A 13,617-nucleotide genomic window follows, 5' to 3' on the forward strand; every position below is an offset into this window, starting at 1 on the left:
CGTCTCTCTTCCGATTCATTTCCGAGCAGGGACCGCGTCGTCGCTTGAGAATTTCTTTCCTCGTGCCGTTCGGGATCTTCGCCTTTCCGAATGGGATTCCCAATGATTTCGCTTAAACGATCCCTCTTCACGGAGATCGATCTCTAGCCGTGCAAATTGCCGGTGAATTTCATCTGAAGAAGAACACTCATCAGACGTTCTTTTTATTTTCTTGATAATTACAGTGGCTCACGAAAATACTTTAACACTCCTAGAAACCTTCTATGAATATAAAAAATTTCGTAGCATTGATAGTTCAGACGAGGTAGAGACAATTCTACGGAAAAAGAATCAGTCGAATTTTAAAAATTTGTTTAACATATGTAACTTACTAAGTAGTTATTAACTGGAGGGGGACAATCAGCAAGAGATTATTTTACGCGCGGAAAAAATAAAAGATGTGAGAAATGTATTGTCTGCATCAACAAATAACACAGTTGGCAATTTTATTAAAAATTTTCTAAGTAGGTGTTCAAATACTTTCGTGAGCTAATGTATGTAAATTTCTGGCCTCCATCTTCGAGAACGAAATCAACCCCTCGAGATACAAATTTTTCTTTCAAATGGTTACAGTGGAACGAATGATGAAAGATTGAGAAATAGCTCTTCGAAATAAGTTTCCTGGAATAATTGGTGGCAAACAGAAAAGAAGCAAACAGGGTAATCTCGATCTTCCAAAGTACGGAATTTAATCTGCTTCTGATTTCAAAGGAGAACGGTTTGAAATAAAATTACCTGGCGTACAAAGTGCTCGGTAGGAAGTTGGGTAAAAATATTCAATAATTAATTTCATACCGCTGAATTCTTATTTCAATTGCAACGAGAGATGTTAGCGTGGCAGAGAAACCTTGGAGTTATATACTCGATGTCGAGTGGGGCCTTTGCTTGTGAACCGCTGTGTAATTACGGAGAACGACCGAGAATAACAATTAACACCGTAACGAGTGAGGGTAGCCTCCCCCCGTCAAGCAAAGCTATTCGGACAAGGACCAGGAAACAGAATGGAACTCCAGTTTCTGATGGAGGTTATAAGCTCCAAGGTCGTTTGAATTTCCATACGGTACACAGGCTGGGCTGCGAGTTCCGAAAGGAAATTAATTAGTTTCACCTATTTCTACTAGCGCGAGAGGTGCTTCTATAAAATATTTCCATAATTTTCTGATAAAGTAGGTCGATGATGTACGAGAGATAGCGAAATAAAATGTTTCGTTTCTAAAATAAAATAAAACTGAGATTACCGGGCAGTTTAAATTACAAAATAAATTTACAAAAAGGATATTGTAAAAATGTCTATCTTGCATTCATCTAAAATAACACTTTCGAGTCTTAAGATAGAAGAGTAAACCGATAAAAGCGAAAACGGTCCAAGATTTTTGGACAACTTTAACAAGTTTAAATCGGATTCGCGGCGCGTTCGCAATTATTACGATTCCTGGAGCAAAGCGGAAAGGATTAAAGTGGAGGGTGCGACTTAAGACTGGAGCTTTCTCGGTTGCTTAACGCATTGGTATTCGGCTGCAGTGCCCGTCTAATACCTCGCTTTTGTCTCAACAGGGGTGAATGGAGAGGGCAAGCCATTTTCCTCAAGGAGGACGTAACGTGAGGCCGGATCAGTCTTTTCTCCTTCTTTCTTCTTTTTTTCTACTCTCCATTTTAGCGGAAAGTCCTGCACCAAAGAGTTTCACTAGTACGGAAAGATAAAACGAGATGGAGGATGATTGCCCATTGCATCGCATTCCGAAATCTGGGCCAAACGGATTTAAATGAAAGTTACAAAGATCTTATCCACAATTTTTATAGTAGAAATCTTTCCAAAAGCAATTTGTTAATGCCAGTAAGAGAGACATTTTTTCTGAGGATTTAGAAAATCTTCTCGTCTTGAAGACTTTACACGCTATCGATAGAAAATTTAGGATAGTAGTACGACAAAGAAGGCGAAGGTATAACTCTAAATACTTGTTATTTCCTATGTTTCGTAACGAAACAATTCAACAATTTCCCAAAAGAGTATAAAGAGTATATCGTTCTCGATCGATAAGATTTGAAAGAGCTTACGTTTGATAGGGTACATGCACCCTGACCCATTTTCCTGTTGAAGCAAAGCGTTGAGAACATTTTATTCCAGCTCTTCGGACGTTCATGTCATTACAATTAAATCCGGAGTGTCCACTTTTGTGTCGCAGAGACACAACCTGATCTTGAGAGAACAAAAGGAGACGATCCCCTCTACAGTAGCCATAAAACAACCATAACACTGTTATACACCGCGTTCCTATCCTTGCTGCCTCTTGTTCAAGCTTTTCTTCCCTCTTTCTTGTCCTTTTTTCCGCGCCGCGGCAGTCAGTTACGAACCAAACAACCCTCGTATTTATGAGGGATCCTCCAACGGAGAAAGCAGGGTACACACCGGCCAATTTCCACCGATCTACTCTCCAACTACTCATACCAGTCCTGCCGTGCTGTGTTCTTCGCAGCACAGCCCAAATTTTTCTGCTCCATAGGTTTTAACGAGGAGTTTTCGTGGGAAATGATCGTACTTTATTGATAACCCGAGTATCTCTAACAGGGTTTTTATTCGCCCACCCTTTTGACCGGCTCCTCTACGAGCTGGACTTCCGTTCGGCCTTTTTGTTACTGGCTTGAAAGGATACTGGCATATATCACGGAGGGGAACGTTAACGAAGTTTTTACGATCTCTTAATATTGTAACCTCAGTCGATGCATTATTTTTTGCTTGAATGGAAAGCGGTAATAACACTCGTAGGATTATCAAACAATGCTTCACAGGTATAATTATTATGAAGTTTAATAATTAAAGGAAGCAAACGTGTTATCGATCGACTAGTGCAAATAAAACGTAGAAGGTTAAACAGTGATCTATTTTAATTTCATATATGTAGTTGTCAGAGAACATTGATATTAATGCACGCGCGAAGAGAAAGAAATTAAAATATAATCGAAAGTCGACGGAAGGAAAAAACATGTGGCGATTGTTAAATAATTCACAGGAGAAATTAAAACGCTGCCTTCCCGAGCGAATCGATAAAACTTCCATACGATTAAGACTCGATATATCTCGCCACGCGGACCCTTTTAATTAAAGAGAAAGTACCGAGCCGTTGAGTTATCGCGGTGAGGGGAAACAAAGAAAAGATAGGAAATCGCGATACACCTGCTGTTCAGCCGGCTATATTTACCCTGTGTGTTTCGTTATTTTCCAGGAGCCGCAGCCGCATCCCGCGTCTACGTGGACGCATTGTCTCGATTAGCACGCCAAGCGCAACTGGGTACATGGGGCGGTTCCAAGGATGTCGGTAAGTTTCGCAATCTTCTTATTATCGTCGTGCCGAAACTTGTTCTCGCCGGTTTCTCGCCAGTTTCTCGTCGGCAACGTGTCCCAATGGAGATAGGAAAACGTGAGACTCGCAAAAAACGACAATCACGCATATAAGGCGTGTGTGTGTGTGTGTGTGTGTGTGTGCACGCGTGTCCACGAAACACACGGAGGTTCGTCGTTCACCGTAATTACGGCGAATTAATTAAAATTTGTCACGTAATTATCGACGAATGAACGGGAGCTCTGGTCGATCCTTAAACAACAGCTGCGTCGACGAAGGTTAATTAATTAGTGTTCCACGCATCATTAGACGGGCAAATAAATCGTTGTATCGCGGCGCAGCTGTTGGCGGAAAATTTGTTTGTCTCGATCGTTACGTTTTGTTCCAACGCTTTGCCAGATACGTTAAATTTAAAACCGGAGTTTTATTTGTCCCAGCGATCCAATCCTCACACCATCGACTTTGTCTTCGTTTCGATGCGCCTCTTAATTACCAGATTGCCCGCGTTCCATGATAATTATTTCAATTACGCCGACGCAGCCAGGGATATTTATAGCAAACTAATAGAGGGTCGGTCGCAATTAAAATCGGCCGTTCGCCGATTGATATACATCCGCCGCGTTTTTAATTGTTTTTCAGTGATTTTAATGGCCAGCAAACACTCCCGCCTGACTCGCGCGCACGATTCCCAGTTAATAAGAATTTTAATTCGAATCGATTTGTTTCGTTCGTTGTCGTTACGAACTTCTCCACTCGAGTGTTAATTATTAAGGGCAAACCAAAAAGTCGTTCCCTACGAGACATACATACATATTGCGGAATGCACGTGGACGCACAAAGGCATTGAGTCCTTGCGGTACAGAAACGCGAAATGTATTCCCTGACAACGTATTAATACTTCCAATGCGATAATTCTACCGCGATTGATGGGCTAATCTACACTATGTAGCCGCGTTAAAATTAACGTGTAGTAATACAACAAGGAATATGTTGTAACATAGTTGCAAAGTAATCGCATAATAATAGAATAATTATTCACGCGGATGTTCCGATATCGTTACACGGATCAGGCTAATAATTTTACAAACACCTGTATTAAAATTCACGAGCAATAATATCCGTGAAACTATCGCTAATCCTCCAAAAGCGCTTCGAGGGAGGCATCAAATTTCCTGCAACTGTCAATACTGTGCGTCGAATTTCCCTCCAAAATATGTATAATTTTACGATAACCAAATATTATACACTGACCATCTGTTTAAACGTGCTTTCTGGTAACTACGCTCTACCACTGTCAGATGCAGAATGTTGTAACATAATACGTAATTCGTGTTTAAAATTAATAAATTTTCACTCCAAAAGTTTGTAATTAAATCTAAAGATTGAAACTACACGTCATTGCAGATAAAATGGTGCTTTGTTAAATTATAATCAGAATGTTTTGTTACGGGTGTCGCTCGATATTACAAGCCAAAGGGTTGATTTAGTAAATTTATAGGCACGTAGATGACGAGACTTCCTTGTTCCTATGTTTCTAACATAAATTAACACTGGCGACGAGTTGGTCTATTTCAAAGGGCGACCTTTTCGCGGAATGAGCGCGACTCGCGCTTTTTCTCGTTCGCTTTCAACAAAGTTTGGCCTGTCGCGTCGGCGCGAGATACGCCGGACCAGCACTCCCGTGGTTTCCAAAGCCAATAAAGTTTCACCCGTTTAACCGTCTGTCTCACCCTGTCTGTCTTATAGACAGGGAGGCGAAGGGAGAACGGTGGAAGAGGGTGGAAAAAAGTTGCTAACAGGATCATTGCAGCGTGATAAGTGTACGTATTAAGGGCTGGGTCGATAACCTTCGTGGCCGGACTGGTGAGATTCGAAATAAGAAACGAACGCGCGAGACCGAGGCAACAGCCTTAAGAAGCTGTCCAAGTGCGACCCAAGTTTTATTTGTTTTTCAACCGGAAAGAGAAATCCCATTCGATTCGAAACGAATTGCCCGTTTGGTGTCCGCTTGATATTTTCCGCGCACCGATCGCGTTTTCGCCTTTGGAATCTTTAGTAAGAGATACTTCTGCGGATGCAGTATAATTTTTTCCTTGGAATACGTTGATGGAAATTTGAAATTTACATTTCTATTATTAACGTTACTTTAGAAAACAACCATCTGTAATATAAATGTAATTTAAAGATTGGTTACGGATCTTAGAAGCTTGTATCATATTTCTATCAGACTAATTAACGATACGAGTATAAGTGTATCGTGTAATAATTATAGAGCGCGTATCAATTAACTATCGATACTAACTAACTTCTAACGAGGCAAACTTTAGCATCAGGATGATAGACCTCGTGTTCGAGTAATATTGCTTATATCCCCCCGAGTCTTAAACGACATCGCTAGAGAATCATCAAATATTCATATCGACATGGAAGAAAAACCAATTTTAAACATTTGCATTTTCTACTAACAAGGCTGCATCCGCAGATGTATTATTTTTATTCATATTTTTGAATAAAATAAGGAATAATATATTTCTTATATTCGTGTTTACTAGAAATGTTCTCTGTATTATATGGTCATTTATATCCAAATATAATGCGGTAATTAAACTAATAAGGATTTCACGGACGCAATACTGTTTTGAAAGATAATACAAAACGAACACGCCTACATTGTATCATCCTAGTGGATACTGGCTAAAGTTAACTGCAATCAGTGGTTGGCTAGAATATCCGAGCCTTGGATAACCCCTGTTAACTGCATACGCGACGCCCTCGGGCACCTTCCAATTTAAACTCTGCCTTGTATGTGCTACCACGAAATAGGGTTACCGTATTATTATTTGTCGTTCCAAGTGCTCACGAATAAGACTAAAACAGATGAATTGTCGTTCTATCAGGTTTCATTCCAATTTTACACGACGAAAATACTCTTCTTCTAATTCAATGTAGTTTAATTTAAATTCTACTCGTATCTTTCCTTTTTTCCATTATTTCTTCCCAATAGCATTTTCGGATCGTAACTTTAATCTTCGATAACTAATTCTAAGAACAATCTACACGATTCGATTAAACTACGTAATGAAGATGAAATATTCGAAAGTAAAGGATAAGGAGTCGTGGGAAATTCCTGGAAAATTGACCGTTATCAGAGAAGTGTCGCGCTCGGAAGACACTTGGAGTTTCTTACAACAATCGATGGGTAGCGGACTGGAATATCTTATTACCTCCATTTGGCTGTCTGGCAGTTTTCCAGTGTTACGCCAATTTGCACTCGTTAAAGAGATGCCTTTGAAACTTTCCGCACAGGCAATGTTGACTAAACGTTCTCTCCTTTGCAGAACTCAATTTTCATTCGACGCGCCTAACTTTATGACAGGATACTGCATGCTTTATTCCCGGCCTAGCGTTTCTTATTAAATTCTGCTGTGACGAATGATATAGCATTCGTCTTGCTTCACCGACGTTCCCACTTCATTTCGACGCAAAATAAGAAACGCGTCTACATTTACTAATAAATCATTGTCCAATGTATCAACCTGTGTTTAATTTGTGTCTCGATTCTTCGATTGTTATACGGAAATTTTTTGATGGTCTAATCGGCCTGTTTCTTATTCGAAATAAAAAATGTGCTGGAATACCAACGACCCGCGGATGCACTTGTTTCGATCGAAAACAAAGTTTCGAATCGTCGTAACATAGTTCACCAGAAGCGGATTGAGAAACAATAACATATCTTATTGTCTCTGTAAGCATTTTTCGATATTCAATTTCAGAAACGTTCGCGTGGTCGCCATCCCTAAGTTGTTAGAATAGCCGCCGACAATTTTTTGTCAGAATTTGTATCTATTACTAGTGGGACATACAAATTCTAGAAATCAATTCCGATAGAACGTACACGAACCTTTCTCTGAATTTTCCATACCGATGGGAAAATATTTCTTTTCCAGTATTTTTTGCATCCGTTAGTTATTAAAACCGTGTACAATATTTTTTCGAATTTTCTGTACCAACGCAAAAATAGTTCTTTTCCAATATTTTTTTTGCATCCACTAGTTCGACTTCCAAACTACATTATACTAAAAATTTGCTTGGGATATCGTGAAAATAATCGAGAAGCGAAAGTGTGAAACAACAGATAAAGTACGATTCTCGTAGCGATAGAAAAGATTTGGATGCGCGTGTTTCAATCTCAACCACAGTAACCTAAAGGAATTGCAAAAATTCTATCGAGTTTTAAACAGCGAGGAGGAAATCGCTCGAAATAATAGATAGTTTATCGACTGGCTTGGAAAATTGATTAGTCGAACGTTGGGAGTTGGCTTTCGCTGTTATTGCGAAACATTCTCAAAGAGATCGTTTCAGGTTGCATCGACAGTTTACCCGTCGAGAAACATTTCCTGAATAGGGCAGGGATTTCCTTTGCCGCTGCGACGAACCTTTCCAACTTGCTCACCGAGGAATCCGGCGACTCAAGTTTAAATCGACGGACTTTTGTCAACTGCGAAACGACACACGCCGGTAGAGAGACAAACTCGTTCAATTTAGACATGCGATTCTCTCGTTTCCAGCATCGTCCAAACTAAATTAAACTTTTAATTATTCGAACAGAATCGAGAAAAGAACAAGCTGTTACTCTTTCCATTTTCATTACGCGACACGTAAATTCTCGTTGCTTTCGTTTTCTTTTCTTCAAATTGTTCCTCGTGAATGGGACGGGAGTGTGTATGAATAGAACATCGATGCGATGTCAAGGTACTTACGATCAGTAAGCGGATCTTAGGTTAGACGCATTTACTAGTGCAAAAGGAATTGGATATTGAAAGCTTATATTGACTTGTTAGGAAGTTCGTAGAGTTTCTGGAAATCGATAATTAAATGTTGCTATGTATCTGATGAAACCGAAGGAGAATTATTTACTATGAACTCGCGAGATAAGGTGAAACGCTGAATTTGGATAAATATAGTTTTCAGTTGAATATCAAATCATAAAGAGATGTTCGAGGTTTGCTCGAAGTGTTTCTCTCCAAATAAATCTTTTAAAGAAACATTTTGTCCATTTTGCAAACAAGTAGAATTTCAAAAATATTCGCATTGCGTTTACACGATTTTACGCTGTCATTGCACTGGCGGTTGAATTATAATATTTTCGAAAACCTTTCGCACCGGAGGCCGCAATTTCCATAAGTAAATCGACGAATCCAAATACCACGGAATTCAGGTGCCGTTTCTTGACTTCGTTCGCCAAGAGCCTCGCAATAAAACGTTAAATACGGAGCGGAAGCTAGAACCAAGGTTTTCGACAATTCAAGTTGGTATAATAGGTAGAATTCGATTTCGAGAGACTTGGAACTCGAGCATCCGAGCCTCCACTGTGGCTTGTAGTTAGTATCGATCACTTGAATCGGTAATTTAGCTGACAATGCTCGTTCAGAAGGAAGTTCCTGAACTAGGCATATTTTGATCACGAAAATATCCTTATCTTTATTTACACTGCAGCTCATACATTTGCGTGACGATACAAGATGATATCTAATGTAATTTGTCACTTCCTCCATTTAGAGTATCCAACAATTTTCTAATATCTGTAAATCGTGAAATACCCTTTTCTATCGACACCGATGATATAGATAGAATTGAATGATAATACGTACAATTTTGTCCGTTTTCACTGTGAAATACGCTTATCGAGAGCGTTTCATACGGCAAAAGCAATTGGAAGTGGCAATGACATTCACGTGTCAATTGATGCAGAAAACGCCGACCTGATGGAAACAATTTTGTTGACGGATTAATGTTTTCCCTTAGTTGGTCATTCGATTTAATCAGCACGTCACTATCGAACGATCTTCATCAGCGTGATTTCTTGATACGGGCTGCAGTCAGCATCCATCGTTTGATCTGATAATCCTTTCTAATTCTAACCCGGAGTCAGCGCTTGAATTTCCTGGCAGCGGTCTCTTTAGAGGTTTCACTCAACCTCTATGGGTGGCCCGCAACCTCTGTGCGTCAAGGAAATTGGAAAGTCGTGTTCGACAGATTGATCGAAGAGTCGTCGATCGATAGCTTACCCCATGTTTGAATACCCCACTGTTAACCTCGATTATCGCGGTCGCCTCGTCGACGCGGTTTTATTCCTTTAAAGATTAGTTACCACGGTTAAGTGATATTTAAAGTAAAGCGAAAGTAGATCGAACGACTTTGAATTTAAATGAAAAAATTAGTAAGTTTGAATACTTAAAAATTTGGAGACTAAGATATATAAAAGGTGGAGAGTTGGAAAATGAAAAATTTATTTAACTCTATTCGCGTTCTAAACTGTGTTAAAAGCAAAGATTGTCATGGAACGATTTGGATTTTAATTTATATTCTCATCGTACTCGAGGCAAACGTAGTTATATTGGAGGAAATTGTCGACCACGTTTATTTACGATATAACATTAAGATTTACACAAATGCACCTCCAATTTCCGAATTTACATTCGCGTATTTATGTTATAAATTATGCATCTGCGTTTATTTGGGATATTCCTGTTTGTTCATTTGCTTGCAAAATACACTGTTTGTTGCATTTGTCCCAATTTTACTTAATTATAGTCAGTCTGCCACGAATTATTTGTTGCGTAAATATTTATTATACCGCTCATTATTTGCATACAACGTGCTACACTGTTCGGCCGAGGTTGCGATGCTTTATTCTCAACCGTAATTTTATCGCAATGAAACCGTATTCATCAATTAATTCTTTGTGATAAATCATTTCGTGAAATAAACATATAAATATCCATATTATCCGTTATTATTATTAGTATCGTTATATTCTCATTATTATCGACTTTTAATTATTACCAAAATAATGATAGAAACAAACTCGGTTTATCTTATTTGCCCCAACTTTCTTTCATAGATTTTGCTAACTCCATCATCCATTTGTTATCAAAGCACAAACTCGCTTCCAGAGCTATCGCCGTTTTCTTAGACACGGCGAGACCTCTTTGTCAAACAGGTCAGGATTTTTCTATAATTCTCGCGAACATCGAACATACGTCGGCGCAATAAATCCAGGCGGAAACGTCTTACACGCGATTACCATAACATAACACATTTGCGAACGCGTATAGCAAGCAGAATCGGCGATAGTGAAGAAAATTCGTTTTCCCTTCCCTTACGGCTCGGCGCGAGGCGTGAAGCGAAAATTCGATGCTCACGATGTTAGTGCAGGGTGGTGCCGAAATGAAAGCGTGATAGCGAAATTGGCAATATCGCGACTTTTCCCTCCCATTTCTCTCTCTTCCTTAAAATCGATCGCGTTTCCCGCCCCTTTATCAACGGTAGCGAATTTCCTTTTCGTTGAAATACGTCCGCCATCCTAGCACGCCATAACGAGATTCTTCGGATTGTATCAGAGATTCGATATTAATTCGTAGCACTGTGGAAATTCACTGTCATCGGATGGCGGTTGTTATTTAATCGTATTTCTTCAAGGTGAAACTTCGATATTTGAGACGTCATAATTTCATACCATTTGCGAATGTTTCATTGCATAATTCAGACCGTTACGAAAAAGATCGTCGAAATACACAACTGATACGTTATATTTAGAATATTTTGAATATCATGTCACTTTTTAATAAATGACGAATGTTATTTCGAGCAAGACAGAGTTCTTATTCATTTTGAACAACGATGTTCTTTTATGGATTTATCGATAATGTTTATTCGCAACAAACAGAATGCTCATGCGGCGAACGTTCGACGGTCATTTGAAAGTTCGCGTTGGTCTCGTTTGCTTGCTTTTCTCTACAATTAGTGGAAACGCGGATTGCTGCGTAACAAGGGGACAAACAATCGAAGCACGCTGAGTAATTTCATTAATAGCAAATTATTGTAAATTCGTCCACTGCGATACGCTTAACGAGCTTCTGGAATTTCGCTAAAATCTACCATCCGTTGCAACATACATGTTGAAGATATCACCAATGATATTAAAACTGAATGCTAATTAATATCGAATAATATTTCAGCAATTGAAAATATGCCATAATATTTGATAGAACCAATTTCAAATCTTAAATATTTACTTAGACAAGTTGCCAGAAAATGATCGTCAAAATGAAAAACAACTATCACAATTTAAAACTTTCACCGTTTCCTTTTTGAAATATAACACAATTTTTTTTATAATTTATACGTTATATTTATATATTATATAACACAGCGAACCTTCTAATATATTTCACGATACTAATTACACACTGAGAAATTAATTCTTATTTGGGACAACTATTTAAATGACTGTCAGTGTATAAAAAGGTAGCGGAGATAATACTATTAAATCAGCTTTAAAACAAATTCGCTACGAATGCAGACAACCTTAATCATATTGGAAGGAATCAGCAAACATTGTGTATCGATACCCTGACAGAATCAACAGCATACACGGATGGTCTTAATAGGGTAAATTGAAGCATAGCCGCGACAATCCGATCGAACCCCTTTCTGTACGGAGAAATAGGATTTGAGACGTGCATTTGAGATTGCTACAATACAGGTTTGCACGGTCTGGCGTTACGTAGACAAATAATTGATGTCGACTTCCTACTTCGTTAATAAGCTTACCACCCAGTCGAACGTCTCTCTCCTTTATGAAGCATTGAACCGAACCAAATCGTGTTAAAACTATATTAAATAAGCACTCTAGTCTAGTAATTCGCTCGTTATATTTTCTAAGTGTTAATGAATTATTCAAATATCGTGGTACAACCACGTAGCACAAATGAATATAGCAAGATCATAAAAGAACGTTTTTAACAGCGACATTGATGGCTATAGCTGCACCTAGAATTACTTGGAATCGCCTAGGAACAGCCAAAGTCAATAAAAGGCAATAAAAAATAACTGAGAAAATTTGTACAAGTTAAACCACTCCAATGAAAATCCGGCGTCCCTCCACGTGCCAAAAACTTCCATCAACCGTTTCGGATAGCGGAAGAAATTCGTGACAGGAGATACGTGCCCGGCAAACAAGAAAACCCGGGACACGTTTGCAGGACGAACGACTGAGAATTATTCGTAGAGAGTCGCAGCGAGGTGAGGAAGGTTGCGGCGTAATCGGTGCTCGTTTAAAGCACCGGCCGATAATTTGGCCCCCGTAATTTTATGCAATTATGCGTATTACCACGGGTACGCACGTTTGTACGTTTGTACGCGGGCAGACGCGGAAAGGGTCGAAGCGCAGCTGGAATTCAGGGGGCGGATTTCGGTGTCCACGTGTCCTCGCGACCCTCTGCGGCTCACAATCCACACCCACGCTCACAACTACCCCCGTGTCCCGTGCCCCGCGCCCCTGACGGCCAACAACTTCGCCCTCGACGCTGGAAATGCCGCGTCGCCTCGTTTCACGGTAAAGTGACCGCGCGTTAACTCCCATTCGTTACGCGTTTACATTATTATTAAAGCGCATTTACACGGCCGTTGGCGCGAGCGCCTCGTGGAATTTTAATATCCCGACAAGCGCGGGAACCGACGGGTTTCCTATCCTCCTGTTATCTTCGACCCTGCACCCCAAAAGGGAGATTAAAAGTCGCCGAGAGCGAAATTTCCGTTTTGGGCCTGTGTCTGCAGTTTCGCCCTCCCCTTCGCTACTTCGCGAATTTGTTTGTTCTCTTCTTCCGATCGAGGAACATCGATGACATCTGCCGAGACCACCTCCTACTGGATATCTTTTCGGCGAGCAAGATTTCTGTCCGACCAAGTCCGGAGGAAGTTTTTGCGGGAAATTTATTACGAAGTAGTCGCGTAGAATTCTTCGAACTGACTCGAACTTCGAAATTTGTATTTGTATTCGAGTCGATATTTGTCACTCGCTTCGATGTGTTCCTTACGATGTAGCCATACAGATTTTTACAAATTCGTCGGTAACAGGCTACGTACAAAGAGTTGGCGTGTTACAAATTTTATCAAATGACAGACAGAACAAAGTTTCAGCTTCTGTCTATCGCCGTGTATTTTCTAATCACGTAAACTGTTCCGATTTTTCAAATCGAACTTTGAATTTAGGAAATGTACGCACGTCGATTAGAAAATACCAAGATTAACCGAAAACGTTTTCAGTTTCGTATCGGATGGGCGGTGTATCGTTTATTCTCCTGTTTCGTTCGTTTATTTCGCCGTTGAGCTCTGTTTACGAGAACGTGGAATTTCATTTGTTAGTTGGGCGCATTCTATGAAGTCCTTCGTTCGC

The 13,617-nt window shown here is 39.8% G+C and overlaps 1 protein-coding gene across 1 annotated transcript in view; it reads left to right on the forward strand.

Moving 5' to 3' along the window:
- LOC117242979 overlaps window positions 1-13,617 on the forward strand; it is a 162,818-nt gene that overhangs the window by 102,006 nt on the left and 47,195 nt on the right. The window contains exon 4 of the mRNA XM_033510060.1: window positions 3,261-3,353. Within this exon, the coding sequence (XP_033365951.1) occupies window positions 3,261-3,353 (93 nt within the window). The remainder of the gene's footprint in view (window positions 1-3,260; window positions 3,354-13,617) is intronic.

The sequence above is a fragment of the Bombus vosnesenskii genome, unplaced genomic scaffold (assembly GCF_011952255.1).
Source record: "Bombus vosnesenskii isolate JDL3184/JDL3185 unplaced genomic scaffold, Bvos_JDL3184-5_v1.1 scf7180000013265, whole genome shotgun sequence".
NCBI lineage: Eukaryota > Metazoa > Arthropoda > Insecta > Hymenoptera > Apidae > Bombus > Bombus vosnesenskii.